This window comes from Thermobia domestica, chromosome 10 (genome assembly GCF_964235325.1).
Source record: "Thermobia domestica chromosome 10, izTheDome1.hap1.1, whole genome shotgun sequence".
NCBI classification, from domain to species: domain Eukaryota; kingdom Metazoa; phylum Arthropoda; class Insecta; order Zygentoma; family Lepismatidae; genus Thermobia; species Thermobia domestica.
Window position 1 is genome coordinate 168257479 of NC_137463.1, and position 21676 is coordinate 168279154.

At 33.9% G+C, this 21676-nt stretch overlaps 1 protein-coding gene across 1 annotated transcript in view; it reads left to right on the forward strand.

Annotated features, from left to right (window-relative positions):
• LOC145662822 (serine protease 29-like) overlaps nt 1–20514 on the forward strand; it is an 86902-nt gene extending 66388 nt beyond the window's left edge. Inside the window, exons 6-7 of the mRNA XM_081728718.1 lie at nt 3894–4069; nt 20247–20514. Coding sequence (XP_081584844.1) covers nt 3894–4069; nt 20247–20432 — 362 coding nt within the window. The 3' untranslated portion in view covers nt 20433–20514. The remainder of the gene's footprint in view (nt 1–3893; nt 4070–20246) is intronic.
• The last annotated feature ends 1162 nt before the right edge of the window (nt 20515–21676 follow it).

Sequence of the window (21676 nt, forward strand, 5' to 3'; positions counted from 1 at the left end):
TAAATACATGGAAGTGCGTCGGGATCGTAATACGGCAAATTACGGATGCGTTAAAATATTAAATAATAATTTTGATAAAGTGGATACTTTCAAATATCAATATTAACAGACGAAAACGATATTCACGAAGAAATTAAATGTCGACTAAAAGCAGGGAATTCGTGTTACTATTCGGTTCAAAATCTCTTGTCGTCGCGAATTCTGTCGAGGAATTTGAAGCTTAAAATATATAAAACTATAATCGTGCCTGTTGTTCTGTATGGTTGCGAAACGTTGTCGCTTAATCTGAGGGAAGAACATAGACTGAAAGTATTTGAGAACAAGATCCTGAGACGAATATTCGGACCTAAGAGGAACGGGAATGGGGAATGGCGGAAACTTCATAACGAGGAACTACATAATTTATACGGTTTACCCAACATTGTTAGGGTCGTCAAGTCTAGGAGGCTTAGGTGGGCAGGTCATGTAGCTAGAATGGAAGAAAGTAGAAGTGCTTTCAAAGTATTAGCGGTAAGACCAATCGGAAAACGACCATTAGGAAGACCTAGGCGCAGATGGGAGGACAATATTAAGATGGATCTCGCAGAGATAGGAATACAAAGTAGAAACTGGATCCAATTGGCTAAGGATAGAAGTCAGTGGAGAGCTTTTGTGAACGCGGCAGAACCTCCGGGTTCCATTGGCCATAGAGTTAGTTAGTTACTTGCCTAAGAAATAGATAGATACAAACTGATCACCAGTTGAATTAGAGACACCTATCTAATATTGTGTAGCACCTTCTTTCGCTCTGATAACGGCGGCTGGTGTTGTTGCCATGCAAGGTGTTGTTTCCTGTGTTGTGCGGTTAGAAGGGATACTCGCGTGGGCTTATAGCTTCTGTACTCCATGACGAGTAGATGGTTGTAGATTGCGTGACTGCTAACATGGCGTTGTTGCCCTCCATTGAACTTCTCCATGATTTGACGCACTCTGACCCGTCTATCAGCTGTTATGATGCGGGCCAATCGGCGCCCACCCCTATCATCGACACGGCTCTGACCGCGGCAGTCTGCTCTTGCAGGTGAGATTTTACCGGAAGTCTCAAGATACACCCTGGACACAGTTGCTTTAGAAAACCCGATGCAGCCACTACCGAAATCGAGCCACCGAGTCGTTAGGTGTTTACACCTAAATGTGAGTCCAAATGACCATAAGTATATGAAAATTACAAACATTAATTTCTTATACATATCATATTTGCTTTATCTTAGCAAAACAACACAAAGTTTATTTTCATAATATTATAAATACAACACGAATCTTTATTAGAAAATAAGTAGCGTTTCCTGTGTATTGAACCATAGTTATGAAATAGAATTTCATAATACCTGTCAAGGTTTCACTGTTATCAGGACAAAAATTAATTTTCCATAGTATTATGTATTCTGTTACGCACGCATAACCCTAGGAACACCAAGGGGGCGCCTGGGAGGCCCACAAATTATTTTTGTTATATTTTCTAACATTTCTAATTGGATGAAATATTTGACAAAATTAATATTGTCAGGCTTAACCCCATTCATCATAAAATGTACTTGCTTAGTTTTTAGTGTTTTATTTTCCTATTTATAAATAAAAAAAAGTGTTGTGGGCCTCAGAACCCCCCCCCCCTCTTGGTTGTACTAAGGGGCTATTCAGCGGATCCGCTTACTGTCACATTCGAGTGTTTTGATCATTTGTTTTATTTTCTTTTGAAACAATTTTGTTATTACAACAGATGCAAGCAGTGGTACGTTTGTTGCAGTGAATACCTTGTAATGCTGATGATGCCGTAGTGGTTTTAGTTTGCAAAACTGACAGACAACTGGTAGCATCTTTGCTTACGTTTCACATGTGCATTCCACAGGTGCAAAAACTGATGTTGTGCTAATAGAAAAAATGTATAGTTTTTCTATACAAACAAATAAAATAAATAGGTTATAGTTACTGACATGAATAAAAATGGTAACTTAAACAATTACACACATATAGTTAGCAACACTGTAACTTAGAAACCTAATAATACTAATGATTTAAAATACATGATGTTTTAGATATCCCAAGTTCATATCAGACAAGAAAAAATATTTTCCGTGAGAAATAATGAGCTTTACCTTGTGGTCCTCAGAGCCCTCCCCCCCCCCTTCCTTCCCGTTGGTGTTCCTATGGATAATGTTGTACATAGGGTATTCTAAGTCAAATAAATGTGACAACTCTACACAAAGGTAAGTGATTGTGGTATCCCTAAATTTCATGTCCTTTTTTTCTATTTGGTACCAAATTTACCACTTACTACCAAAGTTCCCCAGAAGGGACACGCTGTATTTTCCCGCCAGCATTGAAAAAGTGAAAAAATATTACATTATCTCCTTGTTTATGTTTGTTAAAGTCAAACTAAAGTACAAAATAATTTTTCAGGCGTGTAGAATTAATTCAGTTGTGAAAGGGCTAAAAGTAATGATGATTCTTCATGTATGTAGAGTCAGGGATGTAGATTTCTGCGATAAATAGTGCAAAATAGGAAGTGAAGTTTAGAAATTAGGTGAGATTGGAGGAATTGCAACTGGCAGAATGAGGGTATGAATATGTTTGTATTTTGTGAGACGTTCAAAGTCAAGTTGTTGAAATCAGAACTGGTTGTGTATCTAGGTTTCCGGCATTAATTTGGACAAGAGATAGAGGTTTAAGTATTCTGTTCTTGTAAGGTATGCCGGTTGAATGCTCTGTGGAATACATTCTGGGACGCATAGAAAAGGATTTTTGAATATCTGGCTATGAGAAAAGTTTGGGCAGTAAGACGTTCAAGAGTTTCTGCAAGAAATGAAGAATATTTCCGAAGTTGTTTTATATTTTATTTTATGATATATGGTCGCCACATACTTTTGTTTTTATCCACATAGGATTAATTAGATTATTGAACATAATTTATTTTATTTTATGACATATATTTGAATAACATCTTTAAATTAATTATATAATACCATGACAATATTATGATATTACATCTATATAAATAGTTTATTTTCGACATTAAAAGTAAACTTTGTACTCATGATCAGAAAGTTCTTTTTCATTTTTTGTCTATTTATTTATTTATTTATTTATTTATGTAATAATTGTTACAAAATTTAAAAGTTTGATATTTTCCTGAAAAGAGTTTTACATTGTCTTTATGAAGAGTTAAATATAACAAATTTCAAATGTTTTCAACAAGTACAGATCTTCATTAGAAGTCTTGTCTACCTATGGTTGTAAGAAAAATAATTTGACATTTTTTTGATCTGATGAGTTTGTAAAAGGATTGTTTTTATTGCACATTATAGAATTTCATGCCTTTGCCTCTATGTTGCCGTTCTTTTACCTTTATGTTTATATAACTATCATTTACATAGATGATATCCCAATGTTTTTCTTGCAACATGTGGGGCATTCAGAGCACAAAGGAATCACGTTCAGTTACCAAGAGAAAAGGAGACATAAAATTCGTGCAGTGTGCTTAAGTACATGAAAAAGTTACCACTGTTCTTGTTAACATTATAACAGTTATTTACAATATCACGACATGAGTCTTTTAAGCTCTGAAAGAAGCTTCAGATAGAGATCTTAAAGATGAAACATGTACTAAATGATCAAAAGTGGACTTGATTCCTTTGTTCACTGAACGTATCATATTAGCGCAGAGTGAAACATCCAGATATTCCAAAATTTCTTATAGTTGAATATTTCGATGTCCGCAAGTAGTAAACTGTATTGCTACAAAAATAATAATTTCAGATATTTCAATATCGTGTCCAGAATATTCCAATTAATAATAACAAAGTAAAACATTAGAAATTACAGCTATGGAATGAACTTTGTTCATGTTTTGTAAACAGTTCTTACAAAGTGCACCGTAACTGGATGGGGTTATCAAGGAATTCCCTTTTTCTCTCCTGAATTTGCCCGGATATTACAGAAGAAGGAGATCTGGATATTGCCAGAGGCTAAATGCAAACTCTTATGGCCATCTGTTGGAGAGACACAAATATGTTCTGAAAAATCCATTTGTCACGTACGTACCACACGTAATATTCTACATTTTCTAAATGTTAGTTCATATTAGTGTTGTGTTATTTGTTTTTAATTATTAATAGTTAGCGAAATATCCGTTCTTCGCAGTCGGAAAATAGGTTTATGGAAAGTATTTAAACCCTCTGCGGATTTCAATGAAAGTGTAATGATAATGTCATCCCTTTCCACCCCCAGCCTCCTCTTCAGATCCAACATGCAACTTGGACTTTGGTATAATCGGATATGTCACTATTCATCTCAGCAAACCCCGAAAACCTGGATTATTTTATTTATTTTATTTAAAGAAGAAAATTAATATATTGGATGTATCCAATATATTAAAGAATATACATAAAAAATACATAAACATATTAAATTATAAAATAACAGTATACAAAATATTAATGAAATAAAATAAAAGAATAAGAAAAATAACTGCTACAGAAATTAACAAGTACATTTTCTACTTGTGCTATTACTTCTCTAAAGGAAATCAGACTTCCTAGATTCCCTTTATTAATGGAGTTTAACGTACCCGGTATTCAGAGATGACAGGACTTCGGACTTCCAGAAGTCATGTCTATCTCCCAGTGTCGGGCAACTTAATTCAATGCACTTATTTCTATATTGCGAATTTTTTGTATTTTTTATGCAAAGAATAAAAAAGATAGAAAATGGCTCACATAAGCAACTGCTTGTGTGTGAGCCTGATTCTCGTGCTTTATTTATTTTCTTATCGTAATATATGAGGTTTATTCTTACTTTTAGCTAACAATAGTTTTTTTTAAACACTTTTTAATTCTTTTAACCACTGTAAAATTAACCTTTTATATGTTTTGAAATTACTTTCATCTTTGATTCGGAGTGGGAGTTCATTATAGATCTTCGAAGCTCTGTAATATGTTTGGTATTGAGTTATAGATTTACTCGTTGCTCTAATTTCTAAATTTTTGTTTGTCACATTTCTGGTTACATACGTATGTTTTATTACTTCCCATTTGTTTCTGTTCTTTTTAGCATATATTAATAACTTCTGCAAATATAATTTTGAAAGTGGTAATACTGAAAATTGGTCATAGAGTCTATCTAGTCTACTTTCAAGTCCCTTTTTTAAACATATTCTTACAATATTATTTTGCTGAACAATCAGAAGTTTTAAGAGGAGTAGGGTAAGCAGCACCCCAAATTAATATACCATATGTAAGTATATTATTTACAACAGCATAATATACAGTTCGTAATATTTTTATGCTTACAATGTTTCGTAATTGAACAAATTTATATAATAATTTTCTTAGTATCGTGGCGATATGTGTAATATGAGAAGACCATTTTAGATGCTTATCAATAAATATACCTAAGTATTTTACTTTATTTTCACTAATAAGAGGACTACAGTTACATTTTTCAGTATTTTGACAATGATGTAATTTTAGTGACATGTTTTCTGGCTGTCCTGTTAAAGTTGGTGAAACGTTATATACCTGGTTTTTTCAGCATTTAATACTAACTGATGATTATCAAGCCATTGTTTTACTTTCTTCATTTCTGATTAAGTTTTCTGGAATACATCTGTCCATGTTTTACCAGTAAATATAAGTGAGGTGTTATCAGCAAATGTTTGTATATGCCCGTCCATTTTTAAATTACACAAATCATTTATATAAATTAAAAATAATATTGGGCCTAATACAGTTCCTTGAGGGACTCCTTGTTTTACATATAAATAATTGCTTTGAAAATTACCTATTTGGACGGCCTGTTTTCTGTCTTTCAAATAATTGTTAAACCAAGATAGCGATATACCTCCTTATTCCACATCTTTCTAGTTTATTTAAGAGAATTTTGTGTGATATTGTGTTGAATGCTTTAGCTAGGTCTAGGAAAACTGCAATTACTTTTTCAGCTTTATCAACATTTTTACAAACAATCTCTGTTAAATTGTACACCGCATCTGATGTACTTTTACCTCTTTGAAATCCATATTGATTTGAAGAAAAGAATTTATTTTGTTCAAGAAAATTAACTAATCTTCTCTTCATACATTTTTCTAATAGTTTAGTACAGTTACTGAGGATTGATATAGGTCTATAGTTATTAGGATCAGCCTTTGAGCCTTTTTTATATATAGATTTTATTACAGCAGTCTTAAAATCATCAGGAAATACACCTGTTTCTAAGCTTAGGTTAAAGATATACTGCAAAGGTTTTAATATACTTGATTTCGTATGTTTCAATACACTTGCTGATAATCCGTCTATACCAGATGTTGTTTTTGGTGATAATTCATTTATGAAGTGTTCAATTTCCTGTTCAGTGATTGGAGTGAAGAATATAAAGTTTACTACTTTAGTTCGGGAATTCAAATTCAAATTTATTTTATCATCAATCTCTTTGTTAACTATTTTTTTGCCAACACTGGAAAAATGCTCATTAAAACATTCAACTATTAACATTGGATCACGTTCAAACGTTACTAGACCATTTTTAGTGTTAGTTCATTTATTTCTACATACTTTTTTCATTTTTATCTATAATATCTGTTATTACCTTCCATAATTTATTAACATTGTTATTACATAATGTAATTTGTTTTCTATAGTAGTAATTTTTAACTTCTTTTATTAATTGTGTAAGTTTATTTCTATACCTTTTGTAATATTCCTTAAATTCTAAATCGTTTTGTTTTTTTATTACTAAACGACTTAATCTATCTCTTTCTCTTACAGAGTTGACTAATCCTTTTGCTATCCATGGTTTTATTTTGCGATATTTACTATTTACTTTTTTATTTTTATTGTTAATACGTGAATTACTTATACAATTTTTCATTATTTGGATGAAATTCGAAGTTGCAGTATTAACACAATTACTGTGTATTACCAGATTCCTGTTACATTTTTTTCAATTCTTTATTTAACAAAGTATAATCTATAATTGTAGTTTCATATGATATTTTTTCCCTCTTTTTTGTAATGGGAACATTTATACTAGTGAGAAAGTGGTCAGTTATACTTGTTTGCAACACAGCTGATGTGACATTCAGTGGACTTTGGTACTTTAAAAATATATGATCTATACAAGTTTTACTATATTCTGTAACTCTAGTGTGTTTATTTATGCATGAAACATAACGATGACTATATAGTAAGTTTAAATACGTGTCTATATTTTCACAGTATTTGTCACTTAATATATCTAGATTGACATCACCTAAAAGCAAAGAGCAAGTTGATGAAGTTTTAAGCTCATCATTTAGTAATTGTAGAAATGTTTTCTCATCACCACTTGGAGTGCGATATATAGCTATTATGTTACAACCTTCTGCATTGTTTAAATGTAAGCGCATTCCAGTGGCGTCAGCAAGATTCAGTTCCGTTACCTTGTCAATGTGAACTTGCTCGTTTACAAATATCATGACTCCATCTGCACGTGTTAAAGACCTATTTGTGTAATAACAGCGATATCCGTTTATGTTAATGTTACAAGTTGCTTCATTTTTCCATATTTCCGTTAAGACAATTGTATCTACATTTATAGCAATATTTTGTAACAATACTAAAAATTGATCTAAATTCTTTCTAACACTTCTAATATTCAATTGAATAATCGTGATTCCTGTTTTATCACTAAATAATTCATTAAAAGTGTCTATATTATTACAGATGTTAGTGTCTATATTTTGGTATAAGAAAATTTCATTAATTACCTGTTCCATCTTGAATGAAGTTGACAGTCATGTTGAGCCACTTAGTTTTGCATGTTTTGTAGATCTTCTAGCTTTCTGATATGTTTCACTCGGGATGTTTCGTCCTTCCTTAGAAGCACTTTTCCATCACGCACCCAAACAAATCGGAAACCATTGTTCTTGGCGAATTGTTTTGTTTCGTATAGCACTTTTCGATTGTTTGGTGTTAATTGTTCATTACAAAAACTCGATTGTTCGGGAACTCAGGTTTGACTTCTGACGCTAATAAACTCTTTTTTTCTCGAACTTCTGAATCCAGTTGTCCCTAATTACTTTTGAAGAAAGTTTAGCATGTGGGCAGTCTATAGGATTTTTGTATATCTTCACTTTTTGTTATTATTCCAGCTGCCTTCGCTACCTTCATTACCATTGCATTGGTTTGTTCTTCTTTTGTCTCGGGAATTCCAACTATTTCAATAGTTTCATCTAACTGTTTTTGTTCTAGTTCACTTACTTTGTCCTCTAGACCAGCTATTTGCAATAGGGTGGAGCGTTTTGCACTTTTGTTGGAAATTCGATGAGGCTAGTGCGGAAAAGGTGCCATTAGTGGCACCGACCTTACTGATTTATTATTATTATTATTATTATTATTATTATTATTATTATTATTATTATTATTATTATTATTATTATTATTATTATTATTATTATTATTATTATTATTATTTGGACACTTCTTACCCTGCCCCAATTAAAGTTTTTTAAGTGTTTGGTTAGCCAACACGCACAACACCAATGACAGAAAAGCTACCTGTGGTCGTTTCTAGAGTTATCTGATGGCTATAATACAATTATTTTATTAAAAGAAACTTGTAGCAATGCCAGTAAATAATTTTAAAATGTTTATGAGTCAAAGTACAGCCATATTAGCTCAGTTGTTGAAATTAATGTCCAGATTTTGTTTGGAATGCCACGTTAACGATGATTATAGACATAACTCTTGATAAAACACGATTTGTTTTTGGCAACTCTTCCCTTGTTATGTACACCGACAGCAAATGCCATCTATCGGCAGGCTACATAACTTGATGGTTACTTACTTTCGCTACGCTTTTCGAGCGTTGTCGCAACGTCCGGCTCCGTCCAGAAGATTCGCGCACCTTCGCTGGCCTTGTTGGCTCCAGAACCTACGCCGACGTTTCTAGAATATTCTAGCTCGAAGTTCGGCTTTGGTATAAATATTGCGTACTTTGACCAACCAATCCAACAGGCCAGTTTATTGCAGCTTAAGCTTTAACGGTTCAGAGACATTTTGGTTTAACGGTGCGTTCAGCCTAAGCTTTAACGGTGCGATACGATTCAGATACTTTGGTTTCCAAGTTAGAAAGCAATGGAAAGCAAGATGAAGAGAAAATCTCATAGCAGACCAACGCAGGAAAGTGTGAAACGAGGCTTATTTGGCACTCCAAGTGAAATCAGTGAAGTGCAGTTACCCACGTACGCTGATGTTATGCGACATTATCATTAGTTTCGAAGTGGCTTAAGTGGTGACGAAAGTGTAACTAAATTACCAGTGACTAACATTTGTAAACTAGTTGAACAAAGAGTTGTACATATTTGGCGTATTCCTGCAAGCATTCCTGTGGTTTCAGAAAAGAGAGTTTTTGACATGCTGAAAACATTTTATAATAAGAGTCGCACCAAGGAAAACATTTCAGTCGACAAGGACAAGAAGCAACACTTCGTGCAGGTTTTGTTGCACACGCGGAAAAGTCTCTTTTTGATATTGCGTCTTGCAAATGTAAAACCGCCGAAGATTGCAACTGTGAGAGGACACGCAAGATTCCAAAACTGGAATTCAAGTTTCTTTTGGACCAGAAAACATCACGGAAAATGAGCATTGGTAACATTGACTTCCGAACAATCAAATCTCTGTCAAAGATGTTTTCCCGTAAAGTGAGCAGATTTAAGGGGCAGACAACCAAGAAAGACGCTGAAAGTCTTGAAGTATGTCCATCAACTAGTGGAATTAGTCATAGGCATGGGTCAAAGATACTGGCGTCGTCAGGGGAATCCAGCGAAGATGTTGAAGCGGGAAGCACATCGGGATCTGACTTCGAGGCACGACCAAGAAGGAAACAGCCCAAAGCGCATCTGTCTTCAAAACACAGTGGAGGCAGCGTTTAGGACTGGAGCTAGAGACAAGCAGGTTGCTTTGATCGCCTCTGCCGTACTTCAGGACGCGAGACTCATAACGCCAGAGGACAAAAGTCTTGTTGTTGACAGATCTAAGGTAAGAAGAGGAAAAGATAAACTGGGTGAGAAGATCCAGAAAGAAAAGGCTCACCTAAGCCGGGTGATTACAAGTATCTACTTCGACGGAAAAAATGATGCAACTCTTGTGCAAGAAAAAATAACTGCAAACTACGAAGACGAGAGATTACAGAAAAGCATATCACAGTTCTATCGGAGCCCGGTTTAGAATACTTTGGTCATGCCACACCTAAGTCAGGCACTGGCAAGGATATTGCCGACTCTATATTGGAGCTTTTAGAAAAGAACCAGTACGACATGTCAAGTCTTGAGACAGTCGCCAGCGATGGTGAAGCCACGAACACAGAATGGGATAACGGCGTGATTAGTCAGATACAAAGATCCCTAGGAAAGGAACTGCAGCGTCTCATTTGCCTTCTTCATACAAACGAGTTGCTATTTCGACACCTGGTTACCGAATTTGATGGTGGGACGACCGAACCCAACGCTTTTTCCGGCCCCATCGGAAAGAAATTAAAGGATTGTGAACGTTCACACCATCGTTTCCTTTACACCCATTCCCGTTGAATGGGTGTCTGAAATGGAAAAACCAGATGGTTTAAGCAGCGACCGGAATTATCTCTTTGAAATTTGCAAGGCTGTTGCTACAGGAATGTGTACTACCGATCTAGCAAACAGAAAACCAGGACAATTATCACATTCACGATGGCTTACATTGGCCTGTAGGATGCTTCGCCACTACATCAGTACTGATAAACCTAGTTCAAGTTTGTGTCTACTTTGCCAGTACATGGTTAAAGTATACGCTCCCGTCTAGCTTTAAATACGGCGAAGTCCTTTGTACGAAATGGGCGCCATGCATCTGTTTAGCATAGTTAAGCTATCGCGTTTTCTGCCAGAAAATCAACAACACATAGTTCATTCTGTTCTACAAACAAACGGATATTACGCTCATCATGAAAACCTGCTGATAGCGATGACAGCAGATGCAAATCCACATATTCGAACGTTAGGCTAGAGAAGGATAAAAAAGTGCCGCGCCAGAAGACTCCGAGATCAAGCCGCTCACGTGACTTCATTGTTCCGAAATTAAACTTTACAGCTGAAAAATACTACGACATGATTAATTGGTCTAAATGTCTAACAGAACCCCCAATCACACGAAACATAACGGATCAGCAGCTTGAAGAAAACACCCGAACTTCAGGTACTCTAACAACAACATTCCCTTGTCATAGTCAAGCTGTGGAACGCACAGTGAAGCTGGTGTCCCAGGCATCGTCGAAAAAGTGCGGCCAGAACGCAAGAGATATCTACGTTAGAGCCAAACTGAAGTCTAGAACAAGAATGCCCCGCTTCGGGACCAAGAACTACGTGACCTAAAGTCAAATGTCAACGTATGCGTACTGGGTGGGTGAATGGGCGGAACTCGATGTGCAACCACCTCCCCGTGGTGAGTTCTGGGTTATTTTGCGTACAGAGCAAAATAAGAGAAGAGATGCAAAAAGAAAATCGTGTTATGTCAAAAGCTATGTCTGTAATCATCGTTAACGTGGCATTCCAAACAAAATCTGGACATTAATTCCAACAACTGAACTAATATGGCTGTACTTTGACACATAAACATTTTAAAATTATTTACTGGCATTGCTATAAGTTTCTTTTAATAAAATAATTGTATTATAGCCATCAGGTAACTCTAAAAACGACCACAAGTAGCTTTTCTGTCATTGGTGTTGTGAGTGCTGCCTAACCAAACACTTAAAAAACTTTAAGTCCGTTGGGGCAGGGTAAGGGGTTGTCCAAAAAAAAAAAAAAATCAGTAAGGTCGGTGTCACTAATAGCACGTTTTCCACACTACCCGTCATCGAATTTCCAACAAAAGTGCAAAACGCTCCACCCTAATGTGCAACACCTGGTCCTCGGATCGGTTGTGGCCCACTAAGCTCTTTCATCTGGACCGCCTGCTCCGTTATTGGAAATATATTTCTTACGTAATCTCTAAACCTGAATTGAATTCTTTTCCTGGATAACTGATGTCCACGTTAAAAAATATCCTTCACGTTGGAACATCCAACTAACACACACTCATAGTCAACGTCTTGCGAATAAAATCAGAAAAAAATAAACACACTGCTGAACAAGACTGCACTTATTTAATATAAAAACACGTTTACACGTGACGTTTCGATCTTCTAGCCAAGATCCTCATCAGACGTATACGTCTGATGAGGATCTTGGCTAGAAGATCGAAACGTCACGTGTAAACGTGTTTTTATATTAAATAAGTGCAGTCTTGTTCAGCAGTGTGTTTATTTTTTTTCTGTTTTTTTTCTTTTTTTTTCTGGAACATCCAATTTAGCATCGAACAGAGAGACTAGTTCACAACATGAAGAATCAAGTTTCCAACTAAAATAGTAAGTAATTATATTTTTCTGCGTTTCTTTAGTAAGTAAATATTTTTTTTACCGTTATGAAGTTTCTGTGTTCCTGTGATGTTAGTGTACGATGAACAAGTTTCTCTACTGAATACGGCTATTCAATTGTTGTGAAAATGTTATACATTGTTTCGTGCGGCCCTCGACACCAGTAAAACCTTTGTGATTGGTCCACTGTCTGTTCCTTTATACAGTAATATCAGTCTTTTCGATTATTTTTACATGTCATCCTTTCCCACTCTACATGTTGGTGGGGGATTAGTTTGGACTTAAATTGCGTCGGGTGTGTCATTATTCAGTCCTTAAAAGCAGGGAATTCGTGTTACTGTTCGGTTCAAAATCTCTTGTCGTCGCGAATTCTGTCGAGGAATTTGAAGCTTAAAATATACAAAACGATAATCATGCCTGTTGTTCTGTATGGCTGCGAAACATGGTCACTTACTCTGAGGAAAGAACATAGACTGAAAGTATTTGAGAACAAGATCCTGAGACGAATATTCGGACCTAAGAGGAACTGGAATGGGGAATGGCGGAAACTTCATAACGAGGAACTACATAATTTATACAGTTTACCCAACATTGTTAGGGTCATCAAGTCTAGGAGGCTTAGGTGGGCGGGTCATGTAGCTAGAATGGAAGAAAGTAGAAACGCTTTCAAAGTATTAGCGGTAAGACCAATCGGAAAACGACCATTAGGAAGACCTAGGCGCAGATGGGAGGACAATATTAAGATGGATCTCGCAGAGATTGGAATATAAAGTAGAAATTGGATGCAGTTAGCTAAGGATAGAAGTTAGTGGAGAGCTTTTGTGAACGCGGCATTGAACCTCCGGGTTCCATAGGCCATAGAGTTAATTAGTTAGTTAGTGTCATTATTCATCTCTACAACTCCAAAAATTATGGATTGCACACTAATACTGTTTGCTTTCGATTCTTTTGGTATGCTACTTCTTCTTACCTACCACTGCTCACCCCTCGTCACTCCATGCCGATAATGTGATAAAGGTAAATCATGGTGCACTCTTCCACCAAAGATCATCTTTGATGCAAGGGTCTAGAAAGAGTTGGTCGACAAACATTTTTACGTTTCATTTTAATTTATATAAGAAATGCCCCCTTTTCCCCTTCTCAAAAACACTAAGACACACAGGTTCATTTATTTTTAATGTAGAGTTTCATCTTCTTAACTTGATAGGTTTTTGAGATATTCAATTTTTCACATAAATTATAATCTCCCGCTCTCCCTCTTAGAGCACGCATTTTAATTAAAGTGACATGATAAAAACCCAGTTTGAGGTAGTTCATAACTACTCGTATATCTTAAAATTCATGTCAAACGATTCGGCTGTTTTCCCGTGATTATATCACATACAAAATTATTTTCTCTTTTAAACAATAGATGTGACATCTTTTTACATAAATGATCCAACTTACAATAGTATTTACTGAACAGAAAAACAGTTCAAATTTAATAGAAACAAAAGATTTAAGAACAAATTTGATTACATATTTATTGCTTGAACCTGTAGTGCTTTATAATCCACCTCTTGGAAGAAAATATTGATCTTTAAACCTCCTTATAGGCTCTTAAATCTGAACTAATTTTTTGTGAATGGTTTCTTTCTGAAGATTGAACTCGTAATACTAGTACATGACGGCATAACAATAATTCTAAAAATATTCGAGGTCAATAGTATATTTATATCTTTCGGAATTACAAATAATTCATTAACTAACAGAAGTATGGATTGTTAATTAATTCACATTACAAGTGTATGTGTGAATTACAATTATTATGTACAGTAAAGTAGGAAGTCACTACTGTCAAATTAGACATTTCGAAAAATAACTAATAAATTATTAAAATAGAATAAAATATTTTTATTGTCACTAAACAAATAATGTCGTCAATAATATACAAAAATCAGATTGTTTGTTATAATTTACACTTTTTTTAAAAAAAAGTTCACTAATACCATAAATAACATTATTTACAAGAAATGCTTTACATTGGTTTTCGAAATCAACATTACAGTCCTTCGAATATGTACTGATAATGCATTATACAGTTTCATGCCAGTATATTTATAGCTACTTTGGGTTGTATGTAGCCTAACATGTGGGACATTTAAATCATCTTTATGTTTTGTATTATATGAGTGAACATTATTGCGATAACTAATACCATCCTGATTTTCTCTAACATACATAAGGCACCTAAAAATGTACAAAGAAGGAATTATCATGATCTGCACTTCCTTAAAGAGTGGTCTACATGATACGGTATTTGGCAAATCTTTTATTGTTCTTATAGCTTTTTCTGCAATTTGAGCACCCGATGAATTACTCCAATAATATACCGTAGGCAAATAACAAAAAAACAAAGCATAACATGCTCTTAAAAGCACGGTTTCAGTAACTGTTGTCCTGAGTTTGCAAATTATAAACAATGTTCTAGATAGTCTTTTACATATATTTTCAGTATATACGTTTCAGTTTAACTTTGGATCTAGATAGATTCCCAGAATTTTTACAGAATGACATGCATCTACATCAGTCCATGATTACCAAGATAAAATGAATAGTTTTTGTCTGAGATTCATTGAGATAAAGTTTGTTATATTTTAACCATGTTGATGAACTTCTAACATTTCGTTATTTTTAATTTTAATTCCAATTAAGGTCTTATGTGTATTTAGAAGTGTTGTGTCGTCAGCATATAAAACGTATTTACAAGGTAGAAAGCTGGAGAAGTCATTTACATAGACAAGAAAGAGTAAAGGTCCTAACATATTCCCGTGAGGCATTCATTATATTCAAAAAACTTGACCTTTCATTTACAATTAGAACAGCCTATCGTCTATTACAAAGATAGGACTTCATTAATGACTACTCAATTCCTCTGATGCCACGATAATATAATTTTGCAAGTAATAAATCGTGTGCTACTGTATCGAAAGCTTTACTGAGATCTAGCAGTGTTGCACACGTATATAAATTACTTTAAATAGATGATGCGCAATTAAATAATAATTCGTAATGAAAATTAGCTTATAGAGCATGAGTCATGCTAAAAATAAATTTGCAGATAATAATTCAAGTTGCAAATTAAGTTATAAATACTACAAGTAGTATGTGTGTTCTGTTAGAAGTAGATATTTCATCTTTAGAAAAAGACAATACAATCCCCTAGCTAACAAATGTATTCTTTTACATATACAACATATAAATAAATAAATAAATAATCTGTTGTTATAGAATGAAGACCATTAATTACACAGCCACACTTCAAAAAAATAAAACTTCTGTGCAACGGACCCCAGGGTATGCATTCGATGTATTTTGTTACACAGAATTCAACTTTCGAAACTCCTGGACGATTAACCGTGTCAATTTTTTATGGGCGAAAAAAATGAGCATATTTTTCGCCCATAAAATTGACACAGTCAGTCGTCATGGGTTTTGAAATATTTTCATTGCCTGGGGTCCGCTGCACAGTTTTTTTTTTTTTTTTTTTTTTTTTTTTTTTTTTTTTTTTAATAGCTGTGTTACGTATATCCTCCCTATCCAAAATCGCTCAAGTTTTTCACCCATAAAAAGAAATTGACAAGTCAATCGTCCTAGGGTTTCGAAATTTGGCTTCTGTGTAACAAAATACATCGAATCCATAAAAAGTCGCCAGACTCGAAAACTGTGCATGAGAATTTACCCTCAAGCATATCCTTTTGTGCAATTCATATATATTTCATCTTTGCACAATATAATTAAACAGAAATTGAAATTTTAGAGTTAATCATAATTTTTGGCATTACAGATTTATAATAGTGATCCTACGATAAACTCACTGCATATATACTGAGTTTCACTAAATATACTCTTAGCACCTTTAAGAATAATTTTTGTTGGTGACGCTACATTCCTCAGTGCAGGTTAACTTTAGAAGGATTTAAACCGTTATTGCTATAAATACAGCTTTTGTATGCAACGTTACAAACATTCTACCCACTAAATGAGCACAGTTTTATCACACCAACATGTACCAGTTGGACACTACAAACAAAAGTTTTATCTATTCCAGTTCGTACAAGGTGAAGAGCTATGCAGTGTGATGTTAGATATGTACGAAACTTCTTTTTATTTTATTTTATTTATATTTAAAAAATCGAAGACGCTACAATAAACGTTTTCCCCGTCTGTCACCAATTTTAGATAGTTCTAATTTTCGATTTAATTTACTTGATTGTACACGATGTCTGTTAGTTCAGCCATTGTTCACAATTCCGCTGTCTACACAATACAAATATTAGGTAGTGCGCATACTTACTACTTGGACACTTCTATGCTTTCACATCTTGAGTTGGCACTTTCCCTTAACCCTCGTATGCTGCGTATAATTGTTTCCTTATAAAAGATTCTGCTGTCCATACCCGATGCTGTAATCCTAAGATTTTCAGATCTTCACAGGGTATACACTATTTTGTGAACGTCTATGATTGGCATAAAAAAAACAGATTACAATAGAGAAGGCTTTAAAAACAACGAACAGTATAAATCACATGATTAATAATTTCAGTAAAATTATTGTAAAGGTTACGACACGGTTTTATACTCAAAAAAGCTTTTTTTTTTATGATTCTCCTCAGATCACGCTTCAGCAGCTCCAACTCGAGTCAATTGCGAGAATATCTCGAACGCGATTATTGTGGTTGCAACAGTGTTGCCATTTCGAATGCAATTGTATCAGACAGAGAAGGCAAATCTATAGTATTCTTTCTTTATTTTTTGATTGGTCATTATACTTGAGTCGTTTATATATTGTTTTATAGACCTGTCTGCTCTTGACAGATAAAAACTGTTGGCCATGTGCAAATTAGTTGTTGACAATTACATATAATGTGTAACTCTCTCCACATTAACATTATAGTTGTTACTGATTGTAAGTTGTTTGAAACATAAAGATAGCACAAATGCGAAGACATTTATTTATTCCAAATAAGCTGACGGGCTATCGAAATGAATTCCCCTCTTCTTTCTTCCCTCTTTGCCACTGCAAAAGAAAACAAATAGCTAACTGTATCAGAGTAGATTCTTTTTTAAACATTCAGAATCGTATCAAATCTAAATCTTCATCCATTTGTTGCCACTATCATCAACTGCTACCTAGTAACTACAATATATTAACTTTCTATAACTAAAGGAAGCTATAGTAACTTGTTATCTTTTAAAGAAGCATTTATTATTATTTATGTATTAAAGATTTGATTTTAGTTTCTTTTTTCTTTCTTTTTTTAAGTCATTTGAATTTCAGTCATTATCACGTTGGCTCTTTGATACTAATAGAGATGTCCATACAGATTGAATTTATTTTTGAATTCCATATAAGGAGAAATATGACTACAGAAATCACTTGTCACTTTACCTCCCAACTCTGTTATCGTTTGCCATTAGAACATTATTTTAAGTGCAGGACTACCAAAGTAATGACTTCTTTTTTATTATTTTCAATTTTACTAAAGATGACTATTTATCTCGCTAATACAGATTAATGCAAATAAATTCTTTGAAAGTGCTATTATGAAAATTATAATTAGTTCTTAAGACATATTTAGATGCACTTTATACTTCCGTATGCGATGTTGAAGATGAAAAGAAAAACACCCAAATACATTTTTATCAGACCACCCCTCACGTGGGGCCGCGGTGGCTCAGTGGTAGAGCGTTCACCTCTGGTGCTTGGGGTCCCGGGTTCGATCCCAGCCCCCGCCAAGTGAACTTTGTGGTGGACAAACACCGTGTGCGTGGGTTTTCTCGGGGTTCTCCCGTTTCCTCCCACTTTCTTCATTCCACCATTTCACTCATCTCTCATAATCACCGTCTCCTTTAGCCTAACCGGCATAACCGTGGGACGTAAAACTCAAAGATTTCATTTTCTTCACCCCTCACGTGAGCGTGGTAGGGAGAAAACTTGTTTTGAAATCTTATAAGTTTATCTGGAAAGAATTACAGTATGTTATAGGTTCTACCACCTTCCACTTTTTTCTTCATGACTCGCCATATAAAAAGAAAATAAATGATACTACAAAAGTATTTTTGGTACATTTTAACAGTACGATAAAAGAAACATTTCATCGATAATAAGTTCCATGTTAAAATTACATTGTAACAATATAGAAAGAAATACATTGAACATTTGGAGAATGGAGTGGTATTTTCAACAACATAAGCCATGGAAATACAGATATAGTTCTAATCATTTGGACATAATTCCCTTACTTTGTTGGTAACCCTGTTATTTGGCTGCGCCATCCATTTTTGTTTGCTCTTCTTGCATTATTTTCAACCTTTTCCAGAGCTTCAGCTCAGATAAGGATGACGTAAGAGACCGTGTTTATCATTAATACTGTCTTAGATAATAAATCACTCCATTAATAACATAAAAGGATGTTGATATGCAGTAATACTTGCCTGCGCTGTTCCGAGAAACCTTAAAATTTGCATTGTAAATTATTTTCATGATCGGAAGGAGATATCAATGTGAACGATTTTTCTCACTTATGAAAAGAAATGAATTCGCATCGAAATCTTGGTTAAAAGATATTTATCTGGCCTCTGTTCTGAAAATTGCTAGTGAGAATAATATATCTCCAGCCATTCGAAAGCTGGTTGCAAGGAAATGATGTCTGTGTCGGGAGAAAAACAATATGTATACATCTACTCATCTACTACCTGAATTTCCCTATGTTTCTCCTATTTAAAAAAAAAAAAAAAAAAAACTACAGTACTAGGTAAGATTTTATGTTTTTACTTACTTTTAAATATATCATTAAATACGAAAAGTTCTTTTTTTTTTTTTATTTCTTGCGGTCCGCGCGATTCTATACTGATGACTATTTAGTCCACTTGAGATAGTGAGTCTGAGATGCCTAATATAAATAATTGAAATCTAACTCAATTGTAGATCAAGTTAAATATGAACTTAGACTATGGTATTTTGAAATGGTCTAAAGAAGTATATAAATTAAGATGCATTTAAAGGATATAGGTCAGAGAGATCCGTATCTGAATTATCAAAATAAATAAAACCAACAGAATACAATGCCCAAGGGACATAAATTCTACTAGAACTTAAAGACCAAACACAATAACATTTCTTTGTTGAATTTTAAAAATGTTTCGATAAATATTTATAAGAGGAAAAATTGGAATATGTTCGCGCCAAATTCTTACAGGAAGAAGAAGAAAATAAATAGCTCTTTCCAACTTTAATAAAAAATATAAGATGACAATAGGGCTAACGAGATTGCATAACGCATCGAAGTAAAAATATTCTAAAATGGAAGCGAAATATTTGATTCAGCTATTAGTTAAAGACGATGTCAGTCACATGGTTCTTGTTTGATAGTTTTACTTTTTCTCTAGTTTCTTCCTTTAAAATGTTAGTTTGGACTGAACAAATAATCGGTGACACATGCAAGATAGGAACTTTATAAATATATAAGTTTATAATACAGAAAATGATATTTTAAATAAAGTTGTAATAACTAACAACTTTTTAAAAATTTTATTTTCTGTATATAGAATATGCTCACCAAAATAATATATCCAAATGCTTGTAAGTTTATAGTACAGAAAATTATATTTTAAATAATGTTGTCAAGTCATAACTAACTTACAACAACTTTATTTACAATATTATTGCCTGTACGTAGAATAGGTTCATCAAAATGGCATTCTAAATTTCTAAACATAACGTAATATGTGATTATTACTACTTTCAGGGCGACCATGGAAATCCACTTGTATGTTACGACCAGGGACGTAGATATTTAGCTGGGATTGCGTCATATGGAATGAACTGCGCATTGCCGTTAATCCCAAATGTTCATACAAAAGTATCTGAATATTTACCTTGGATTAAACAAAATCAAAAGAATAAAGAAATTGGGGAGAATAAGGAGAATTAGTAGAACGATGGAAATGAGGAGATCGAAAATAATGAAGAGAATCTTATTAAAAATTAAAAAGTATACTTCAATTCATTGTTTAGTTCACAAGACAATTATTGAAATAGTAAATTATCTAAAGTTTAAGCAAATTAAAATTGATTAGAAAAATATTTATGTATTTATTTTCATTAATTTAACCTTGCAAATGAAATTAGGTAAGTTCTGAGTTACCTAAATCCAAATTATGAATGTGTGAGATGTATGAATTAGCATCAAGGTACAATCGTCGATAAAAGTCTGAGTCTACTTTATCCATTTATTAATAGTTGGAGTTGAACGTTTCTTTCAAGCATTCTATTAAGAAGCAAACCTACAGTCTAATGTGAGATCCGAATACCCATCAGGAATAGAACCTCGGTTTCTTGCACCAAAGACGTAAATGATAACCATTTAACAGCGAACGAGTTCTCCTACTCCTAAATCCATCTATGTTAATTTCTTTAGATCGAATGGTTGAATTTGACTACGAATTTATTTGACTTTAAGTAAACCTAATTCTTCATAAGCTACCAGTATACCTAGGTACATAGTATGTAAATTTAAGGTTGTCAACAGCAAAATGGAAAGAATCAAATAAATTGAGATGACACAGTTCGCTTTAATTATATATAAGTATCCTCTTTGCAAACGTGCTCACTCTTAACTTTATTTCATTCGTGTTTTAGATATACTGTCCCAAAACTACAGAAAAAAATCCTTATCGAGGTTTGTCAGCACTGTGAATAACCTTGAGACATTTGGTATTGAGTAGACCGGTTATCTTAGTAGCGCTAGCAATATAGAACAGGTTTTTATCACGTGTATTCTGATTGTTAGGTGAAGTTCAGTGAGAGTTTTATTCTTCACCCCTACAGATGTTTGTGGTTTATGTTTTCACTAAAGACTAGATGTAAAATAATAGTATAGATGTGTTGTTAGGTTTTATTTCGACTTGTAGTATGATAGTAGAATTCGAAGATATAAAAATTCTTGAAGTGTGCCTGCTTAGTAACTATTTTAAATTTAAAGACAAAGTCATTATTAGCAGAAAGACGGCTAGTCACGGGAAGTCCACTGTCCCCATTATTATCCAATATAGTGATTAATAATTGTGAATTATGTGTTTTGGAGATTCCGAAATAAAAGTATTTTCGTTATGCTGACAATACGTTGATAATCTACAAGAATGATGACTAATTACAATTCCTTGGACCAACTGGAGC